General features: G+C 40.1%; 1 protein-coding gene across 1 annotated transcript in view; it reads right to left on the minus strand.

Annotated features, from left to right (window-relative positions):
- Nucleotides 1–17,913, minus strand: part of drd2a (dopamine receptor D2a) — a 102,554-nt gene that overhangs the window by 16,064 nt on the left and 68,577 nt on the right. The window contains exon 3 of the mRNA XM_038298621.1: nucleotides 16,207–16,316. Within this exon, the coding sequence (XP_038154549.1) occupies nucleotides 16,207–16,316 (110 nt within the window). The remainder of the gene's footprint in view (nucleotides 1–16,206; nucleotides 16,317–17,913) is intronic.

The raw sequence follows: 17,913 nt of genomic DNA on the forward strand, positions 1-17,913 counted from the left end.
CTTGCCTCGACGCCGCAGTGTCTTAATCAGTTGGTTAGCACTTAAGCCATAGATCCCTAGTGAACCAAGTCTCCTTTGAGTCCAACCTGGATTCTAACCCTTTGTCTCTGCTTCCAGGTTTCCTGTTCTTTCTCCTTTGAAGCTCTGGAAGAGCTTAACCTGCCGAGCCAGCCCTCCGAGCCAAACCTGAAGACTCACTCTCTGGATTTCCTAGCAGCTCTGGATACCGAGCTGGAAACACAAGCCAAGGTCAAAACAGCCTTTAGAAGTAAGACGCTGAAACAGCTTAAGGACTCTGCCAACCCAAGCTTTCTCCGGACCCAACAGTTCCACTCCCAAAGCCTCCTCTACGTTCATCAAGGTACAAACCTGAACACAATCAGTCAAGTCTCAACCAAGCCTTCGCTAACCAAACTGTCTTTCTCACAGACGCCAGTGAACCGGTCCCAGCCCAGAACCATTGCATCAGTCTTTATTATATGTGTGAATTTGCCAATAAACTCTGTTAAACTTTCCATCCGTGTCGTCAGTGTTCTGCATATTGGGCCTCCCTGATACCCATCATGACAGAACACTGCGGCCAAACACAAGGCCCAGCAGATGATCTCCTCCGCCGATTGCAAGAACAAGATGTCCAAATACAAGGACAAACTCAGACCCTCCGTGAGTTGTACCGTCTGGTTGATATGCATAATCATATGCTTCAAAACTACGCTAATTACGTGGGTAATGCTAATCCCGCTCCAGTAACCCAACCATTTCCGGGTCCTGTTCCCAGAGAAGTCTCCCAAGTCTCCCAGAGAAGTTTTCTGGTAACGTAACTGATTGTAAGGGATTTTTATTTCAATGTCGTCTCATTTTTCAGAACTCTCCTGCCAGTTTTCCCACGGACCACAAGAAAATAACGTTTATCCTTTCCCAGTTAACAGGAAGAGCTCTGGCTTGGGCTCAAGCCAGATTTGCCTCAGATGAAAGTTTAAGCTGTCACTATTCAGATTTCGTTTCTGAATTTTCCCAGGTATTCAACCAAGACACTGACCAAACCCTTGATTCTCGAGCACTGCTTCATTTAAAACAGGGAAATTCTTCTGTGGCCGAATTTTCTATAAATTTCCGGGTTAAAGCAGCTGCTTCCGGATGGAACCAGGGTGCATTAAAGAGTGCTTATTTCGAGGCATTAAACGAAAATATTAAGGATGAGTTGGCTACCCGTGATGAACCGGCTACACTCGAAGAACTAATCCAATTAACTATAAAACTGGACAACCGGATTCGGGCCAGAAACAGCCGCAAACATAAGAGTTTGGCGTTATTTTCCTCTGCCCCCGCCTCTAATAACGTGACTGTTGTTTCTGCCCCCACAGAACAGTTATCCAGACCAAAGCCAAAGAGCCAGCCTCTCCCTTTGCCTGTTCAGGCTACTCATCCTGGAGAAACTGAGATGGAGCCGATGCAGGTTGGACACACAAGGTTGTCTCCTGAGGAAAGGCAAAGGAGATTTTTGGGCAGACTTTGCATTTATTGTGGTGAGAGTGGACACTTCATTGCTTCCTGTCCAGAAAGATCAAAAGCCGGGGCCCGTCAGAGGTTTTGAGGAGTCTGACGGGCCATGAAGAAAATGAAAAACCTCCTCGTCTTTTGCTTCCTGCCACGTTGTTTTTCCTCGACCAGAGCCTCTCTCTTTCAGCCTTCATTGATTCTGGATGTGAACGTAATTTAATAGACTCTGATCTCGTCCAACAGCTCCAAATTGCTACGGTTCCTTTAACCCAGCCTCTCAGAGTCTCTGCGATTGATGGGAAAAAACTTCATCAAGTCACCCACCAAACTCAACCCCTTGAACTTCTAATCTCAGGTAACCATCGAGAGTCCATAACCTTCTTTGTTTTTTCATCCGCATGTTCCCCACTGGTACTGGGTTATGAATGGCTGGAGAAGCATAATCTCCATATTAATTGGGCCGATCGTCATGTGGAGTCCTGGTCCACATTGTGTCACGAGACCTGCCTCCGTTCTGCAGCTCCCGCTGTGGGGTCCCCTAGAGGTGGGGGGGAGATGGACGTCCCTGACCTTACTCCGGTACCCCCTGATTACCATGATTTGGCTCCTGTTTTCAGTAAGGTCAGTGCTTCGTCCCTTCCACCACACAGACCATACGACTGTGCCATCGAGTTATTACCCGGTGCTCGGTTACCCAGCAGTAGACTTTATAACATTTCCAAACCAGAACGTGAAACAATGGAAAAATACATTAACAAGTCGCTAGCTGCAGGAATTATTCGCCCTTCTTCATCCCCGTTGGGCGCAGGATTTTTCTTTGTTGGAAAAAAGGATGGTTCTTTGAGACCCTGTATAGATTATAGAGGCCTGAACCAAATCACTATCAAAAACAAATATCCTCTTCCTCTTCTCGCCTCAGCCTTTGAGCCTGTACAAGGAACTACCGTTTTCACAAAGCTCGATTTAAGAAATGCCTATCATCTCCTTAGGATACGTGAAGGAGATGAATGGAAAACGGCATTTAAGACTCCTTTGGGCCAGTTCGAGTATTTGGTCATGCCTTTCGGCTTAACAAATGCCCCCGCATGTTTTCAGGCCCTAGTGAACGATGTCCTCAGAGACTTTCTCAATGTGTTTGTATTCGTATACATTGATGATATCCTGATCTACTCCAAGAATCTATCTGAACATAAGAGACATGTCCGCCTGGTTCTTCAGAGACTTCTAGAGAATAAACTTTTTGTAAAGGCTGAAAAATGTGAGTTTCACCAATCTTCAGTTACCTTTTTGGGGTTTGAGCTCGAGGGCGGGCAGGTTAAGCCTTCTGAAGAAAAGATAAAAGCTGTTTTAGAATGGCCCGTTCCAGAAAGCCGTAAGCAGCTACAAAGATTTTTGGGCTTCGCTAATTTCTACCGGAGGTTCATCAGAAATTATAGCCAAACCGCCCTCCCATTAACTGCATTAACTTCTTCCAAGAAAGTTTTTCGATGGTCCCCCGAGGCACAAGCAGCTTTTGACAAACTCAAAACCTTGTTTTCCAGAGCTCCAGTCCTAATCCAACCAGATCCATCTAAGCAATTTATCCTAGAGGTTGATGCTTCTGACTCCGGTGTAGGGGCAGTTTTGTCTCAGAAACTCGACTCTGATCAACGAATCCATCCCTGTGCCTTCTTTTCCCGTAAACTCTCTCCCGCAGAACACAACTACGACGTTGGGGACCGAGAACTTTTGGCCATTAAGTTGGCTTTGGAAGAGTGGAGACACTGGCTCGAAGGAGCAGAGCATCCAGTCCTGGTGTGGACTGACCACAAGAATCTCGCCTACATCCAGTCCGCTAAACAAGCTACTCCTCGACAGTCAAGGTGGTCTCTCTTCTTTTCACGTTTTAATCTCATTATCTCCTACAGACCTGGATCTAAGAACACCAAGCCCGATTCTCTCTCTCGTCTCTACGCTGTGGATCAACCTGAGTCACCCCAACCTGTCCTCCCTGCCTCATGTACCGTTGGAATGGTCACTTGGGAGATAACAGATTTAATCAACGCTGCCCTGGCCTCAGAACCTGACCCAGGTAATGGACCACCTAACCGTACCTATGTCCCCTCGTCTGTTAGGTCTCGTCTCATTCATTGGATGCACTCGGCAAGATTCTCTGCTCATCCGGGAGTGAGCCGAACAGTTTCAATGATCTCAAGACGGTTTTGGTGGCCCACTTTGCATCGAGATGTAAAGGAATATGTGTCTGCCTGCTCCACCTGTGCACGGAACAAAGCCTCTCATCAGCCACCCTCCGGTTTGCTGCAACCGCTCCCTGTGCCCTCACATCCTTGGTCCCATATTGCCATCGATTTCGTCACTGGTCTCCCAGAGTCTCGAGGTATGTCAACTATTTTAACCATCGTAGATCGTTTCTCCAAATCTTGTCATCTGATCCCTCTCAGAAAGCTTCCTACGGCCTATCAAACCGCCCAGTTGCTGATCAAGCACGTCTTTCGCCTCCATGGTATTCCCCAGGACATCCTCTCAGATCGTGGTCCCCAATTTGTCTCACAGGTTTGGAAGGCTTTCTGTTCTGCTCTAAATTGTAAAGTGTCACTAACTTCTGGCTATCATCCCCAGTCAAATGGTCAAACTGAGAGGATGAACCAACACCTCGAATCCACCCTCCGCTGTCTCACCTCCAATAATCCCACCGATTGGAGTCAATATCTCACCTGGATAGAATACGCCCATAACTCACTCAAGTCTGCATCTACCGGTCAGTCTCCCTTCCAAGTTAGCCTCGGCTACCAACCACCTCTCTTCCCTGCTGACGAGAGAGAGATATCGGTGAAGACTGTCAATCACCACATCCGTCGTTGCCAGCGTGTTTGGAGAGAGACCATCCAAGCACTCAACTGTTCCTCTGAGTCCTCTAAGAGGTTCACTGACCTCAAGAGACGTCCAGCCCCCGAGTACAAGGTCGGCCAGGAGGTCTGGCTGTCCACCCGGGACATCCCCCTCAAGGGGATGTCCCGCAAATTATCCCCGAGATTCATCGGCCCATACAAGATCACTCGAGTCAACAACCCCTCCGCCGTCCGTCTTCAACTTCCCCCGACACTCAGGATTCACCCTACGTTCCACGTCTCCCAGGTTAAACCAGTCATCTCTAGTCCCATTTGCCCTCCATCCGACTCCCCTCCAACCGCCCTGGAAGTCGATGGACATCCGGCCTTCACCGTTCGCCGGATCGTGGACTCCCGTCGGCGAGGTCGCGGTTGGCAGTACCTCGTCGACTGGGAGGGCTACGGTCCGGAGGACCGACAATGGGTTCCTGGTTCATACATCCTCGACCCTTCTCTCATCGAGGAGTATGAGCGTTCCCTCCCGTCTACCTCTTCCGCACCGCCAAGGGGCGGTCGTTGAGGGGGGGGTACTGTTGGGAGCTGGAGAAATACACCTTTTCTCCAGGAGAGTCCGCCCTGGATCCTCCCTGCTGAGCTGCTCTGCACACCTGCAGCTGATGATCTCATCTGGAGGACCTGGACTACTTAAGCTGCCTTCAGACCTTGCCTCGACGCCGCAGTGTCTTAATCAGTTGGTTAGCACTTAAGCCATAGATCCCTAGTGAACCAAGTCTCCTTTGAGTCCAACCTGGATTCTAACCCTTTGTCTCTGCTTCCAGGTTTCCTGTTCTTTCTCCTGTGAAGCTCTGGAAGAGTTTAACCTGCCGAGCCAGCCCTCCGAGCCAAACCTGAAGACTCACTCTCTGGATTTCCTAGCAGCTCTGGATACCGAGCTGGAAACACAAGCCAAGGTCAAAACAGCCTTTAGAAGTAAGACGCTGAAACAGCTTAAGGACTCTGCCAACCCAAGCTTTCTCCGGACCCAACAGTTCCACTCCCAAAGCCTCCTCTACGTTCATCAAGGTACAAACCTGAACAAAATCAGTCAAGTCTCAACCAAGCCTTCGCTAACCAAACTGTCTTTCTCACAGACGCCAGTGAACCGGTCCCAGCCCAGAACCATTGCATCAGTCTTTATTATATGTGTGAATTTGCCAATAAACTCTGTTAAACTTTCCATCCGTGTCGTCAGTGTTCTGCATATTGGGCCTCCCTGATACCCATCATGACAAAGTTAATCATTTAAACATGTGTGCCTGGGCTCCTGTAGAAAATAATTACAAAAAAATATATAGATTTCCCAAGAGATTGCTGTCCCTAATTGTGTTGACAAGACAGCTTTTTTTCCACTGCCTGAAGGAGACAGCGTTAAAACCACAGCTCTGCACACCTGATGCACACCCAAGTTTCAGCTCCAGCTAGACAGCCAGTGGACCCCCATGTGATTCACTGGCCCTATCACACGTTCTCCTGTTCAGTTTAGGTAAGAAGTTGTGTCTGGGCAGAAAAAAAAATAGCGTAGGAAAAAACAATGTCAGTATTTTTGTTTAATTTTGCTTTGCCATTTCTTTTAAATGTTTTCTCAACCTTTAATCTCGCATGAAATTTGTCTCCATAACTCTTATACCTGTACTAAATTCTGTCTGTTAGCTTAGCTGTTAAAGTAAAAGATATGCTTATGAAAAAAAATGTAGGCCCCTTTTATTTTCCATTTTTTGATAACAACTTATTGTATTTGCACCATTGTGACTATAACATGCATACAGCTCTTGCTTCTGAATGATGATGAAAATATCCAGATTGCACATTGTCTATCTTTAGTGAAAACATAATGCAGTTTCCTTTGCCGGTGAATGAAAGCTATGGTCCTAAAGATTTATGAGAAATTAAATCAGTTGACAGGAGGGCTGAAACAATTAATCAGACAATTGTGATTAATCGATTATTGAAATAATCATCAACTAATTAAGTAATAGATTAATGTTAAATGGAGTATTGAAACTGTAAAACATGCCTTTAGCTGACGCAGCAAATTAGAGTAGTTATTATATCAAGATTGTAGAAAAATATATCAACATTTTGCATTTAAGATAAAGAACTTTTTCATCTATCAGTATGCTCTATCCAGATCTAAAATGGAAAAGGTAATATTAGTAATATTGTATTTCTTTGCTTAAAGACGATAAATAACTTATTGGTAATATGTTTTGATGTGTATAAAATTATAAAATATTTAATTGTCTTTTTTTTCTGAAGTTGTTAGTTTAGGAGTTGAGTAGAAAGTCATACATTTGCTTTAAAGCTATTGCCACAGCAGTGGGAAAAAGATAAATACCACCAACAAAATACTTAGTCTTATCATGAATAACAGTTTCTATTTGTGTGTTGTTATCAACTCCTACATTAAAGCAGTTTCATCTTTTGTTTGGAAATTAGAGATTGGTTCTTCTTAGAGAGCAATGCCTCTGCTAGTGGTGTGGTCATCCTTTTTATGTTGGCATTCACAGAAAGTTCAGCAACAATCAGTCTTTCTGGATATAACTTTCACTGCTACTCAGAGCTGCTAGACAGATAAGAGCAAACACATTATTTTGGGGCTTACATTTCAGTGTAATATGGGTAGACAAAGAAATCTACTTAAGCCTAAAAAGGCAGCCATATTATCTCATAATATTTCTCTCTCTTATTTGTATTCACATATACGAAACAAGTTTCCACAATCGAGTGAAATGGTATCAACATCTAAATGTGGATGCAAGAATGCACAAAAGGAAATCCGCCATGACATTATTTAAATCAACCAGATTTTTCTACAAACGCAACAGTCATCCTGCATTCTTATTCAATGCCTTTATTAAGAGCTGGACTGGTTTCCATGTGGGACCATCTTAGACTCTTTTCTGCATGTTGATTTAAAAATGCAATCAAGCAGAAAAGTATGTAAAATTAAGCAGAACACAAATTTATAAAAGGAAATTATGTGGGATGTCTCGCATTTGGTACTGTAGCACATTTTCAGGAACTCAGCACTACAAAATTACTTCACACTGATTTGTTATTAAATTGGCCAACTCGAAATGAACAGGTTGTTGCATCCTGTAGCTTGTGTTCTGCTTTAATTAATTAGCAATCATAAATGAGATCATTTGCATCAATACATCAGGTGTTGTTGTTGTTAGAAGGGATTTAAACACAGCGTTGTCTTAGGTTTTACTGATTTTAAGGCTGATTATTAGCTAATAATTATATTTAAGTACATATCTGGTCAAATATGATAAACAACAACTGTCCATGACAACTATCACCATCACCTGTTGTACTTTGTAGCTTCTAGATGGATCTTTATCTCTGAAAGTACAAATAAATCCCTCCTATTCTATTACAATGTGTTTATGTTACAGCTTACAAACACCGCTGTTTGTGATAAAAATATCCTGACATAGCAGAGGAAGTTTGAATGGCAACATTCATCGAGAAAAAAATATATACTTTCATATTTTTCTTTTTTTTCCGCTCAGAGCACTTACTGAAATCTAGAGTACCAAATTGAATGTAAAATTCAATATATTAATTGTTAAGTTCTAAATTAAGTTCACCTGTATAAAAATTATTTAATAAGAATTCAAAGTTCAAAATCTTATTGACTTGCAGGAAGGGTAGTAAATGTTAAGGTTTTAAAATCAATACCAACACTTTTCGATCTATAGTAGGCATTTCTTTATGTTTAAGTGAAAAAAAAAAAAAAAACAGATTATTGTCCTGATTGTCTTAAGGCCATGTTTTGCTAATATACACAGTAAGATAAGTTGGTCCGGCTCAGTATTGAGGCATTAAGATAACCACATCCATTTTTTCCCTGACTGGGTTATTAAATCTGTGATGGACATTGACATTGAGCAATCAAATGAGAGGAAGAGTCTTCCTTTCATAATATCAACTAGCTAGGCAAAGGATAAACAATAAAGTAATTGAACTAATTAAATCAAAATTAACTCAATAATTTGCTGAATGCGACGGTGGTAGAGTAGAAGCACATTGGATTTCAATGACTGCTATGAAGCTCTTATTCTGGACAAGATGGTGTGATGTTTTAATTGTAATGCAGTAGCAACTAAAATCGGCAATACAATAAACTTGCAGCACCTAGTGTAAAACAACATCACACCTTGCAGTTTTCTTAGCTGGGAAATGGGCATCCGTATTAATGAATGCTAGTCTAAGATGACACACAAAACAAATGACACTCCTCTGACTTTGCAGGTGGAATTTATAAAACAGTGATTGTAATGATCTCTGCACTGATGCTGGGCTGATCACCCACTCCACACACCTGCCCAAGTCCTGCCCATATTGGGCTGTATTCCTGTGTGAGCTGTGTGTTGATATAAGTCAGTGGATCAAAAGTTTCTTTTTAGGGAAGATTTTGAAGGAAAGATTTGCAACATTGCCTGAGGTATAAATATGTTGAAACCATAGCAGTGAAATGGGACAAATACATATACTGATGTCCACTGATGTTTAGATTTGATAGAGAGCACATAAGTGGTTGGTAGGTGAATTTAGGTCTTTTTTCCTTATCTTTTGAAAGTGTTGAAAAACTGAAAGGGTGGCCCTGGGTCTAGTTTAAAAATACTCAGTGAATGTGTACTGTTGAAATAGTTGATTGAACTTGTATATAATGCTGATGAAGATTATCAGTCTTCCACTTAAACTTAGACAGGTCATGGCCATTCCAAAAAATGTAAAAAAAATGTAAAAAAAAAAAAAAAAAAAAAAAAAAAAAAGGTAATATAACAAACCCCTGGACTTTCGCTTACAATCCAGGAAGCTTTTTCAATTCAAAATGTCTGGATTAGCGTTGAGTTCCAAGCTTTGTAGAGTAGCCCAACAAAGCCTTGTTGTGGCTTAAAAAAACATGCTAATTGAACTGGAAGAACACAACAAAATGGGAGCTGCTGAGGTCTTTGTTAGCCCGTAATACCCGATACTGGCCTTTGACCTTTCCCGCTGTTATCACAATCCTTATCGCCATGCAGAGAACCAAGACATCTAACCTGGTCAACCAGGCCAACAATGACGCTAACGACCCCCCTTTCAGAGGCATAGGCATTTTGAATTGAAAAAGTCCAGTGGTTTGCCTTTCAACTTTTTAAACTTTTTTCGAATGACATGTAAGAAACAATTTAGCAAAACTTTACAATTTAATTACCTCACTTTTCTTAAGGGTATCAGACTTCAGCTTTATAGATAAAAACAGTCCAAATTTAACCATAAGTTTTAACTATTTATACTGTAGGAATAAGAATTATGGGGTAAATTTCCAGTTGTTCACTTGATACAGCAGTTTGCTTTTGTTTATTACAAATAATTATAGCTACATCCCCTGAGTGTCTCAAAAGAAATGTTGAGATCGGTTCAGGCTAGGATTAAAGCTGATTTAAATGTCTACTGTCCCTACATGCTCATTCAGGAGGAGCAAATCGTGCTAAGTAAATTGTTTAAAGTTATCAACTGGGTCAACTAGGCTATAGTTCAATGATCGACTTTGTTGTTGTTTCATTTGAACCTGTGGCCACATGTCTTGGACAATCGGGTGAAGAGAGGGGCAGAGCTCTCTATCGACCACTACCTGGTGGTAAGTTGGCTGCGATGGTAGGGAAAGATGTCAGTCAGATATGGTAGGCCCAAATGTATTGTGAGGGTTTGCTGGAAATGTCTGGCAGAGTGCACTGTGAGATGGAGCTTTAACTCTTAGGGCCGGATCTATCAAAGGTTTGCGTGTATTAAAACGTGAGCTATTTCACTGCGCACGCTAAAAAATTTACAAACTGATCTATCAACAGCGTGCTAAAAGGATTTGGTCTTTAAAACGTGCTAAATAGCGCCTCTTATCCATTTAGTACTTTTTCTGCAATGAATATTCAATATTGGGCGTTTACACACAAAAGTGTATTGTGTGTGTATTGTGTGTACAAAAATATATTAATTTAGCGCTGGCAAAGTGATTTATCAAACCTGAAAGCAATTTTGCTAACGGTATCTGACTCTATATTTAACACGTTTCAAAAGAAGGTGCAAATGGTCTGTATGCGTAATTGCGCACACATGGCAGCGGATATTGTCGCAAGATGGAGACATCGAAATGAAGCAAGGAGACGCAGAGAACGCATTTTTTCACTCCGTGTGAGTATTTTTGGAATGAACGAGGAAACGTTCATCAAAACATATCGTTTATCCAGCATTGCCATTTTGGAGCTGTTGGGGGAACTCCGAATGGATTTGGAGCCAGCCACAAGGAGGACCCACGCAATACCAGATATCACAAAACTCCTTGCAACGTTGCACTTTTTTGCATCTGGGTCATTCAAGCGTACGGTTGCAGCGAGAGCTGGGATCTCCCAATCTAGTTTTTGAAAAGTGCTGTCCGACGTTCTAAATGCCATGTCGCACTGACACCCTACCGGAGAGAACCCCGACCTCCCGCCTTGCGCCTGTGGAGCAACATGCCAATGCTGCGGGGATGCATACGCGCAGTCATCTTATCAACAGTCACTTCTTGTGAGCCATTTGGTATGTGCATTTTTCTACAGGCCAATACAAAACACCTGTTTTTTTTTTTTTTTTACTGCAGTGAAGTAGAAATTCAGCCACATACCACCTTTGGGAGCCAAAGTTGCCAAAGTTTATATATATATATATATATATATATATATATATATATATATATATATATATATACATACATACATTTCTTTTTTTGGAGCGGGTGGGAGGGTCACTGTAAGATTAAAATTTCTTAATGCACTAGTTTGCACAAACTACAAACTACTTTGCCGCAAACCACAAAACGCTCAAAACCATCATTTAAATAGGGTGTCTCCAACAGTTTTGCACCTGCCACTAGTTACGCAATCGCTCTTGTTAAATCACCCGCAAACCATGGTTCAGCCCCTCGCGCAAAATTCCAGTTTGCGAGCGCAAATTACTGCACGCAAAATTGGATCTTGATAAATCCGGCCCTTAGACTTTGACAACTTTTCTTGTCAATTTGCATACACAGAGTTTATACAAAATTTAATTAAATTTCATTTTGTACAGCTTTCATGACATTTCCATTTCTTAAAATGTAGCAGTCATCAAATGTACGCCTAACCCTAAATGTAAGCAGTGTAGGAGAGAAAAATATGGTGCAAAAAATGCATTGATATGGAAGTTCAGAGCTTTGAATATATATGATGCAAATATGCAGACTTTTGGTTTGGTGTGATCAGAAAGTAATGCAATCATTTCAGTTGTGCTTGAGTACAGACACATCTAAAACATGTGGTCCCTGAGGACCAAGGTGAAGAAACCCTGGTCTATTGGCTTTACACTGGCCATTAAGAAGAGCAGAAGTGGCCAAAAGTGATATGTCTGTCAAAGTAAATGACTGTTCCGCAACCAAGAATGACATGTAAGATATTGACTCACCCTCGTGCAATTAAACAATCCTTCCAGCCACTAAATAAGGTAAACATGCCCACTGTTATATTCAATAGCAGCACGGGAATGACATGTGATGTTATGCATAACTTTATATCAGGAAATGAGCGCAGCTCTAACTAAAATTATCTTAAAAACTGAATCAGCACATACTTTTTTTTTTACCTGCACAAATAAAGTAGCACTGAAAAAAAGGCTAGATAATTTTGATTAAATTCAGTTTGATTGGGGGATAGTTGACATCTGGATGACCTGAAAAATAATTTTTTATATCTCTGAAAAAACAGCAGTACATATGATCTTTTAATTATAATTATTTTTGTCATTTGTACAAACCTGCACTAAAGAAGCAATAACCACTCAGTCTATTTGCTGAGTTTTTTTTTTTTTTTAAGGTTATTGGATTTTCAGCTTCATCCAGCTAAAACTCCTCCTATTTGATGATGCGGTCCAGGATCTAAACACAGTCCATCTGAAATGCAGAGCAATGAACAACCTGCGGGGCTCAGGGAAATCATTGCGTCCACCACACCTGGTCTGAATGCACCATTAGACTCTATCAGTGAAGTTTATTTAGATTTCCAAAGTATTCAACTGTCATGGTTAGTGTATGTTGTAGACCCAAATGCAGAGTGAAAGGGGCAGAGATGATTTCTTGCTAAATTTAATGTAGAAATAAAAATATAAAAACCATATTGCAGAACTAATCAACAACAAACTTAAGAACCAAAAAACCAGGAGCCACTAGGGAGGAATAGAGGAGCCAGCAATGAGTGACTGAACAGGAGATGTATATATTGGAGACAGAAACAATGGGAGGACTAATTGGCTGATAGGGAGCAGGTGTAGACAGAGTAACTAGAAGGAGCTAAGGGCAAGGAAAGGACACTAAGGGGAAACAGAGAAAAAACAGGGAACAGGATCAAAATAATGAATAAATAACTTAAATAAGCCTAAATGGGAATAAACTATTGATTACAAAAAAGGTACTATGGCCAAGGATACTAGAGGATAAGAAGTGGGACTGGAGATAACTCATGGAAAACACAACCTAAATATAAGAGAAAGAATAACTATAACTAAAACTACACCAAGGAATAAATAATACCAAAAATAAAAAAAAGAGATAACCAGTAAGAGCAAAACTAAGAATAAAAAAATGATCTAAATCTACACAACACAGAACAAAACAAAGTAATCTAGAGCACCCAATAAATGAAAACTCAAACAGAAGCAAAAGGTCCAGGATGTAAGATCATCAACTATTTTTACTATTTTGTGTTTATCATTTTTCTTTTGCACAGGTTCTTCAGGACTTTGCCAGACTGTCAGTTTTAGCAATCCTATAGGACTATTTCAGGACACAATATGCCACATGGAATAAACAGACTTTGGTTTGTAGCAAGGTAAAGTTAAAATGCACATTCTACATGCACCATGTACATCTAAAACCTTCACTCTGTAGAGAAGCAGTGAGCAAAAGAAGCTAATTTATTTCCATGTCCAATCCAACTGTCCAGCAAGAAACAATAAAAAAATTCTGAAAAAGTAGAAGATTACTTTGGATGTTGTTGTGGCCTGGGAAAAGAGATAAATTTGGGAGAGTTGAAGGTATGTTATCACCCTCGTAGGTGATATTACAGATACGCTACACCAGCCTTACAGATTACATGGGAAAACAGGTTATAGCCAATTTAACAAAAACAAACTAAATCAAATCTTGAATCATCTGCTCTTTAATCCCACAATTAAATAGGTTAATTAATATTTTAATATTAGACTAAATATATGTTCTCAGATAAATACATTCAATCACAGGTCAATATGCATTTATAAATAAGTTAATAATCAAACTGGACAAAATTTCCTAAATTATCCAGTGCATCAAATTCCAGTCCTGGTGCATAAATAAATAATCAAACAGGAAGAAAAGGCAATTACTTTCCCTAATGTTTAATTATAATATCCAGTCCAAATGAATAGTTTTTTCTAATAATTATGTATTCAGTCAGTTCACAATTGGAGAAGAAGGTTAAAAGTGCTCATCAATTTTTCACTGCATTTTGAAGGTGCACCCGTTTGTCGTGGTTGATGCTCCATGTAACAGTTTGTTTGCTGTGATCTGAGGTTGCAGTACAGACTAATAATAAGAATTAATTCAGAATAAAAGTTCTTGCAGTTCTTTGTTCCAGAAGATTAGGCCTGGTGTATGAAATAATTAATGATTTATCCAATATTGTATATGTACACAAAATATGTACTCATATTTTTCTTTAGTCATTCAAAACAGCCAATGTGACAACTTTATTAGGCTGCTGGATTCCCATTAGGCTACTTAAAGGGGAACCTCCTTTTTTTTTTTTTACATTGGGCCCTTAATTTTACGTTATGACATCATGTTCTACTCACCCATATTAGTTTTGTGTCATTTGATGTTACTTGGATATAAAAAAAACCCGAATATCTTCAGAACAGCTCCAAATGACACTAAACTCATATGGGTGAGTAGAATATGATGTAATAACGTGAAATCAAGGGCCCAATAAAAAAAAAAAAAACGGCGTCCCCCTTTAACATAATCTCCTAATAAATTGACAGAAGCTGTTGTTCAAAAGTTTTAACAGTAAAATATAAGCATAAACTGTAAAATGTAATTAATACGTTTTCCCATAGATTCCATTGTTTGAGAGTTTTTTTTTAGTTTTTTTCCTTTCTTGTGCAGTAGTCATTTACTTGCGGGTGAGTCGTACACACTGGCGCAGGTCTTACATTTGCACAATAGGTTCATTTGGTTTTGATTGAAAATATAAAATAAGAGGGCATTTCTAAAAATGCATTTCGATTAACTGTTAGATACTCTCACATACCTGCCTTAACAATTTTTACAAGCATATACTCTCATTAAAGGGGCAAATGCATTTTTTTAATGGGTCTATTCATGTCTATGTCTGTAGGACATCTGGTGGTCCCTCATTAAAAAGGATGTTTCATTTCCAGATTGTGCACCTCGTGAAATTGATGTCTGAACAGGCCATTTAATCTGTAAATAGACATAGGGCCGGATTTATCAAGATCCAATTTTGCGTGCAGTAATTTGCGCTCGCAAACTGGAATTTTGCGCGAGGGGCTGAACCATGGTTTGCGGGTGATTTAACAAGAGTGATTGCGTAACTGGTGGAAGGTGCAAAACTGTTGGAGACGCCCTATTTAAATGATGGTTTTGCGCGTTTTGTGGTTTGCGGCAAAGTAGTTTGTAGTCTGTACAAACTAGTGCATTAAGAAATTTAAATCTTACAGTGACCCCCAACAAAAAAAATAAATAAGTAAATATATATATATATATATATATATATATATATATATATATATATATTTATAAATTGGCAACCTTTATTCCCTAAGGTGGTATGTGCTGCAGTAAAAAAAAAAAAAAAAAAAAAAAAACAGGTGTTTTGTATTGGCCTGTGACTGTGGATGAGATCCCCGCAGCATTTGGCACGTTGCTCCACAGGCGCAGGGGGAGAACCCCGACCCCGTCGGACAGCACTTCTGAAAAACGAGATTGGGAGATCCCAGCTTTCGCTGCAACCGTACGCTGGAATGACCCAGATACAAAAAAGTGCAATGTTGCAAGGAGTTTCGTGATATCTGGTATTGCGTGGGTCCTCTTGTGCCTGGCTCCAAATCCATTCGGAGTTCCCCCAACAGCTCCAAAATGGCAATGCTGGATAAACTATATGTTTTGATGATCGTTTCCTCATTCATTGCAAAAATATTCACACGGAGTGAAAAAATGCGTTCTCTGCGTCTCCTTGCTTCATTTCCATGTCTCCTTCTTGCGACAATAACCGCTGCCATGTGTGCGCAATTACGCATACAGACCATTTGCACCTTCTTTTGAAACGTGTTAAATATAGAGTCAGATACCGTTAGCAAAATTGCGTTCAAGTTTGATAAATCACTTTGCGAGTGCTAAATTAATATATTTACATGTTCTCCTCCCACAAGACGCACTTTAGCGTGTAAACGCCCCATATTGCATATTCATTGCAGAAAAAGTACTAAATGGATCAGAGGCGCTATTTAGCACGTTTTAAAGACCAAATGCTTTTAGCACGCTGTTGATAGATCAGTTTGTACATTTTTTAGCGTGCGCAGTGAAATAGCTCACGTTTTAATACACGCAAACCTTTGATAGATCCGGCCCATAATGGCGTGGAGAGTCATACACTGAGAGGTGTATTTTTTTTTGTTATTCAGAAACAAAATACTTTCATTGATTTCCATGATTGGTAATGAGTGACCATGCCTTAGCATTCTACTACATCAAACTTACCGATCAATGCTGATTGCACAGAGATTGAGGATGCTTGCTGTACACATCATCACATCAAGGGTGACAAAGATGTCACAGTGGATCTTGCTGAAACGCCACTCTCCAACTACCTGGAGGGGAAAAACACACACCAATTGCTGTTTACAAAATGTAAGCAAATGCCATGCTTTTTAGGTGCACACTGTTTACTGACAGAAATTGTATGTTTGATTTTTCTCTAGGGGCCTAAAAATATTGAAAAAACTTGAAAAAGCTTTTTTTAACTTTATTTAACAAAATCTTCTCTTGTGTTAACTCTACCCCGGTAACACAAGTAGTACAAAAAAGGCCCACCATGTAGGTGTTAGAGAAATAAATAAAGAAGGTTTAGGAAAATGTTATGACAAGCTAATATGAGGCATAGGCCTTTTCTCAATATGTGTACTTGTGCGTTCTCATGTGCTTGCGTATTCGAAAAACGTCACCAGCCTCAGCCATAGTACTGTTCCAATTCACAAGAACAAAAAAAAACAGAGAACAAAGCCCCTCCCTCATTAATGAGCATGCATTAGAGCAGACTTGTCCGTTCTCGGGATTGACAACTGCCCCAGCATGCACCGCAGCAGCAGCTTCCAGGAGAACGCTCACAGAGCTCAGAGTATTAGGTTAAAAGTTTTCTGTTGCTGTTGTTCTATTAAATATGTTTTAAGATCATTCAAGGCGAGAACATTTTACTTTTAAGCATCACTATATGGCCCATTTACTGATTTACTACAAAATTCAAAAAAAGTTCTGATTATGAGGGGACCGCGGGAATCAGCAGATCTCCGAGTCTAACGGCAGCCAGGGCTAATGTTTGCCCATCTGCAGCAGCCCTCTCTCTGCATAGTGAAGTACAGCTGGCTCTGATGCCGATTTTTTTTATTTTTATTTGCAAAAATGTTAATTTGATTTGTGTTTATCCGACTGTCTTAATTATTATTCCCTGACTAAATGAAAAAAGTAAGAATTATTATAGAAATGTTATTATCTAGATGCTATTAATTACAGGAGGGGAAATGCAGCTCCAGATGAGCCGAGCATGTGGTGACGTCACAAGTACGCTTCTGTTCCAATTGACCCATATTTATGCTGAGTGCTCCCATTCTCCCAGAGTCAACACTTTCTTGTGTTCTTGTCAAGAACATAGGAACATACTTGGGGAGTCCATACTTGCGTTGTTAATTGAGAAACGTTCATAAATTAGCATGCTTGAAATAATACTGTTAATATAGGTCAACAGGTAAAATGAAGGAACAAGACATTTTTAAATTTTGCAATGCTCCTTAATCTCAACACCCACCTCAAAGCATGAAAGACTATTTAAATGTGCTTAACCTGCATGATTCTGATTATATATATATATATATATATATATATATATATATATATATATATATATATATATATAAGACATTTGCTGGTGAAGATTCTCAGTCATTCATATCATAATCATTCCAAAAAAGCTAGAAAAAAAACCCAATCCACTGGACTTTGTTTCCAAGTTTGAAGACTTAGGAATGGGGAGTCAACACCACATTCCTAATGGACAGCCCTGTCTTTCAGTTCAATTTGCATGTTTTCTAGGTCAAAACAAGGCTTTGTTTTTGGTCCACTCTATAAAGCTTTGAACTCAATGTTAATTCTGACATTTTGAATTTAAAAGGCTTCCTGGATAGGAAGCAAAAC

The sequence above is a fragment of the Cyprinodon tularosa genome, unplaced genomic scaffold, assembly GCF_016077235.1.
Source record: "Cyprinodon tularosa strain WSP-4 unplaced genomic scaffold, ASM1607723v1 ctg41, whole genome shotgun sequence".
In the NCBI taxonomy this organism is placed as follows: Eukaryota; Metazoa; Chordata; class Actinopteri; order Cyprinodontiformes; family Cyprinodontidae; genus Cyprinodon; species Cyprinodon tularosa.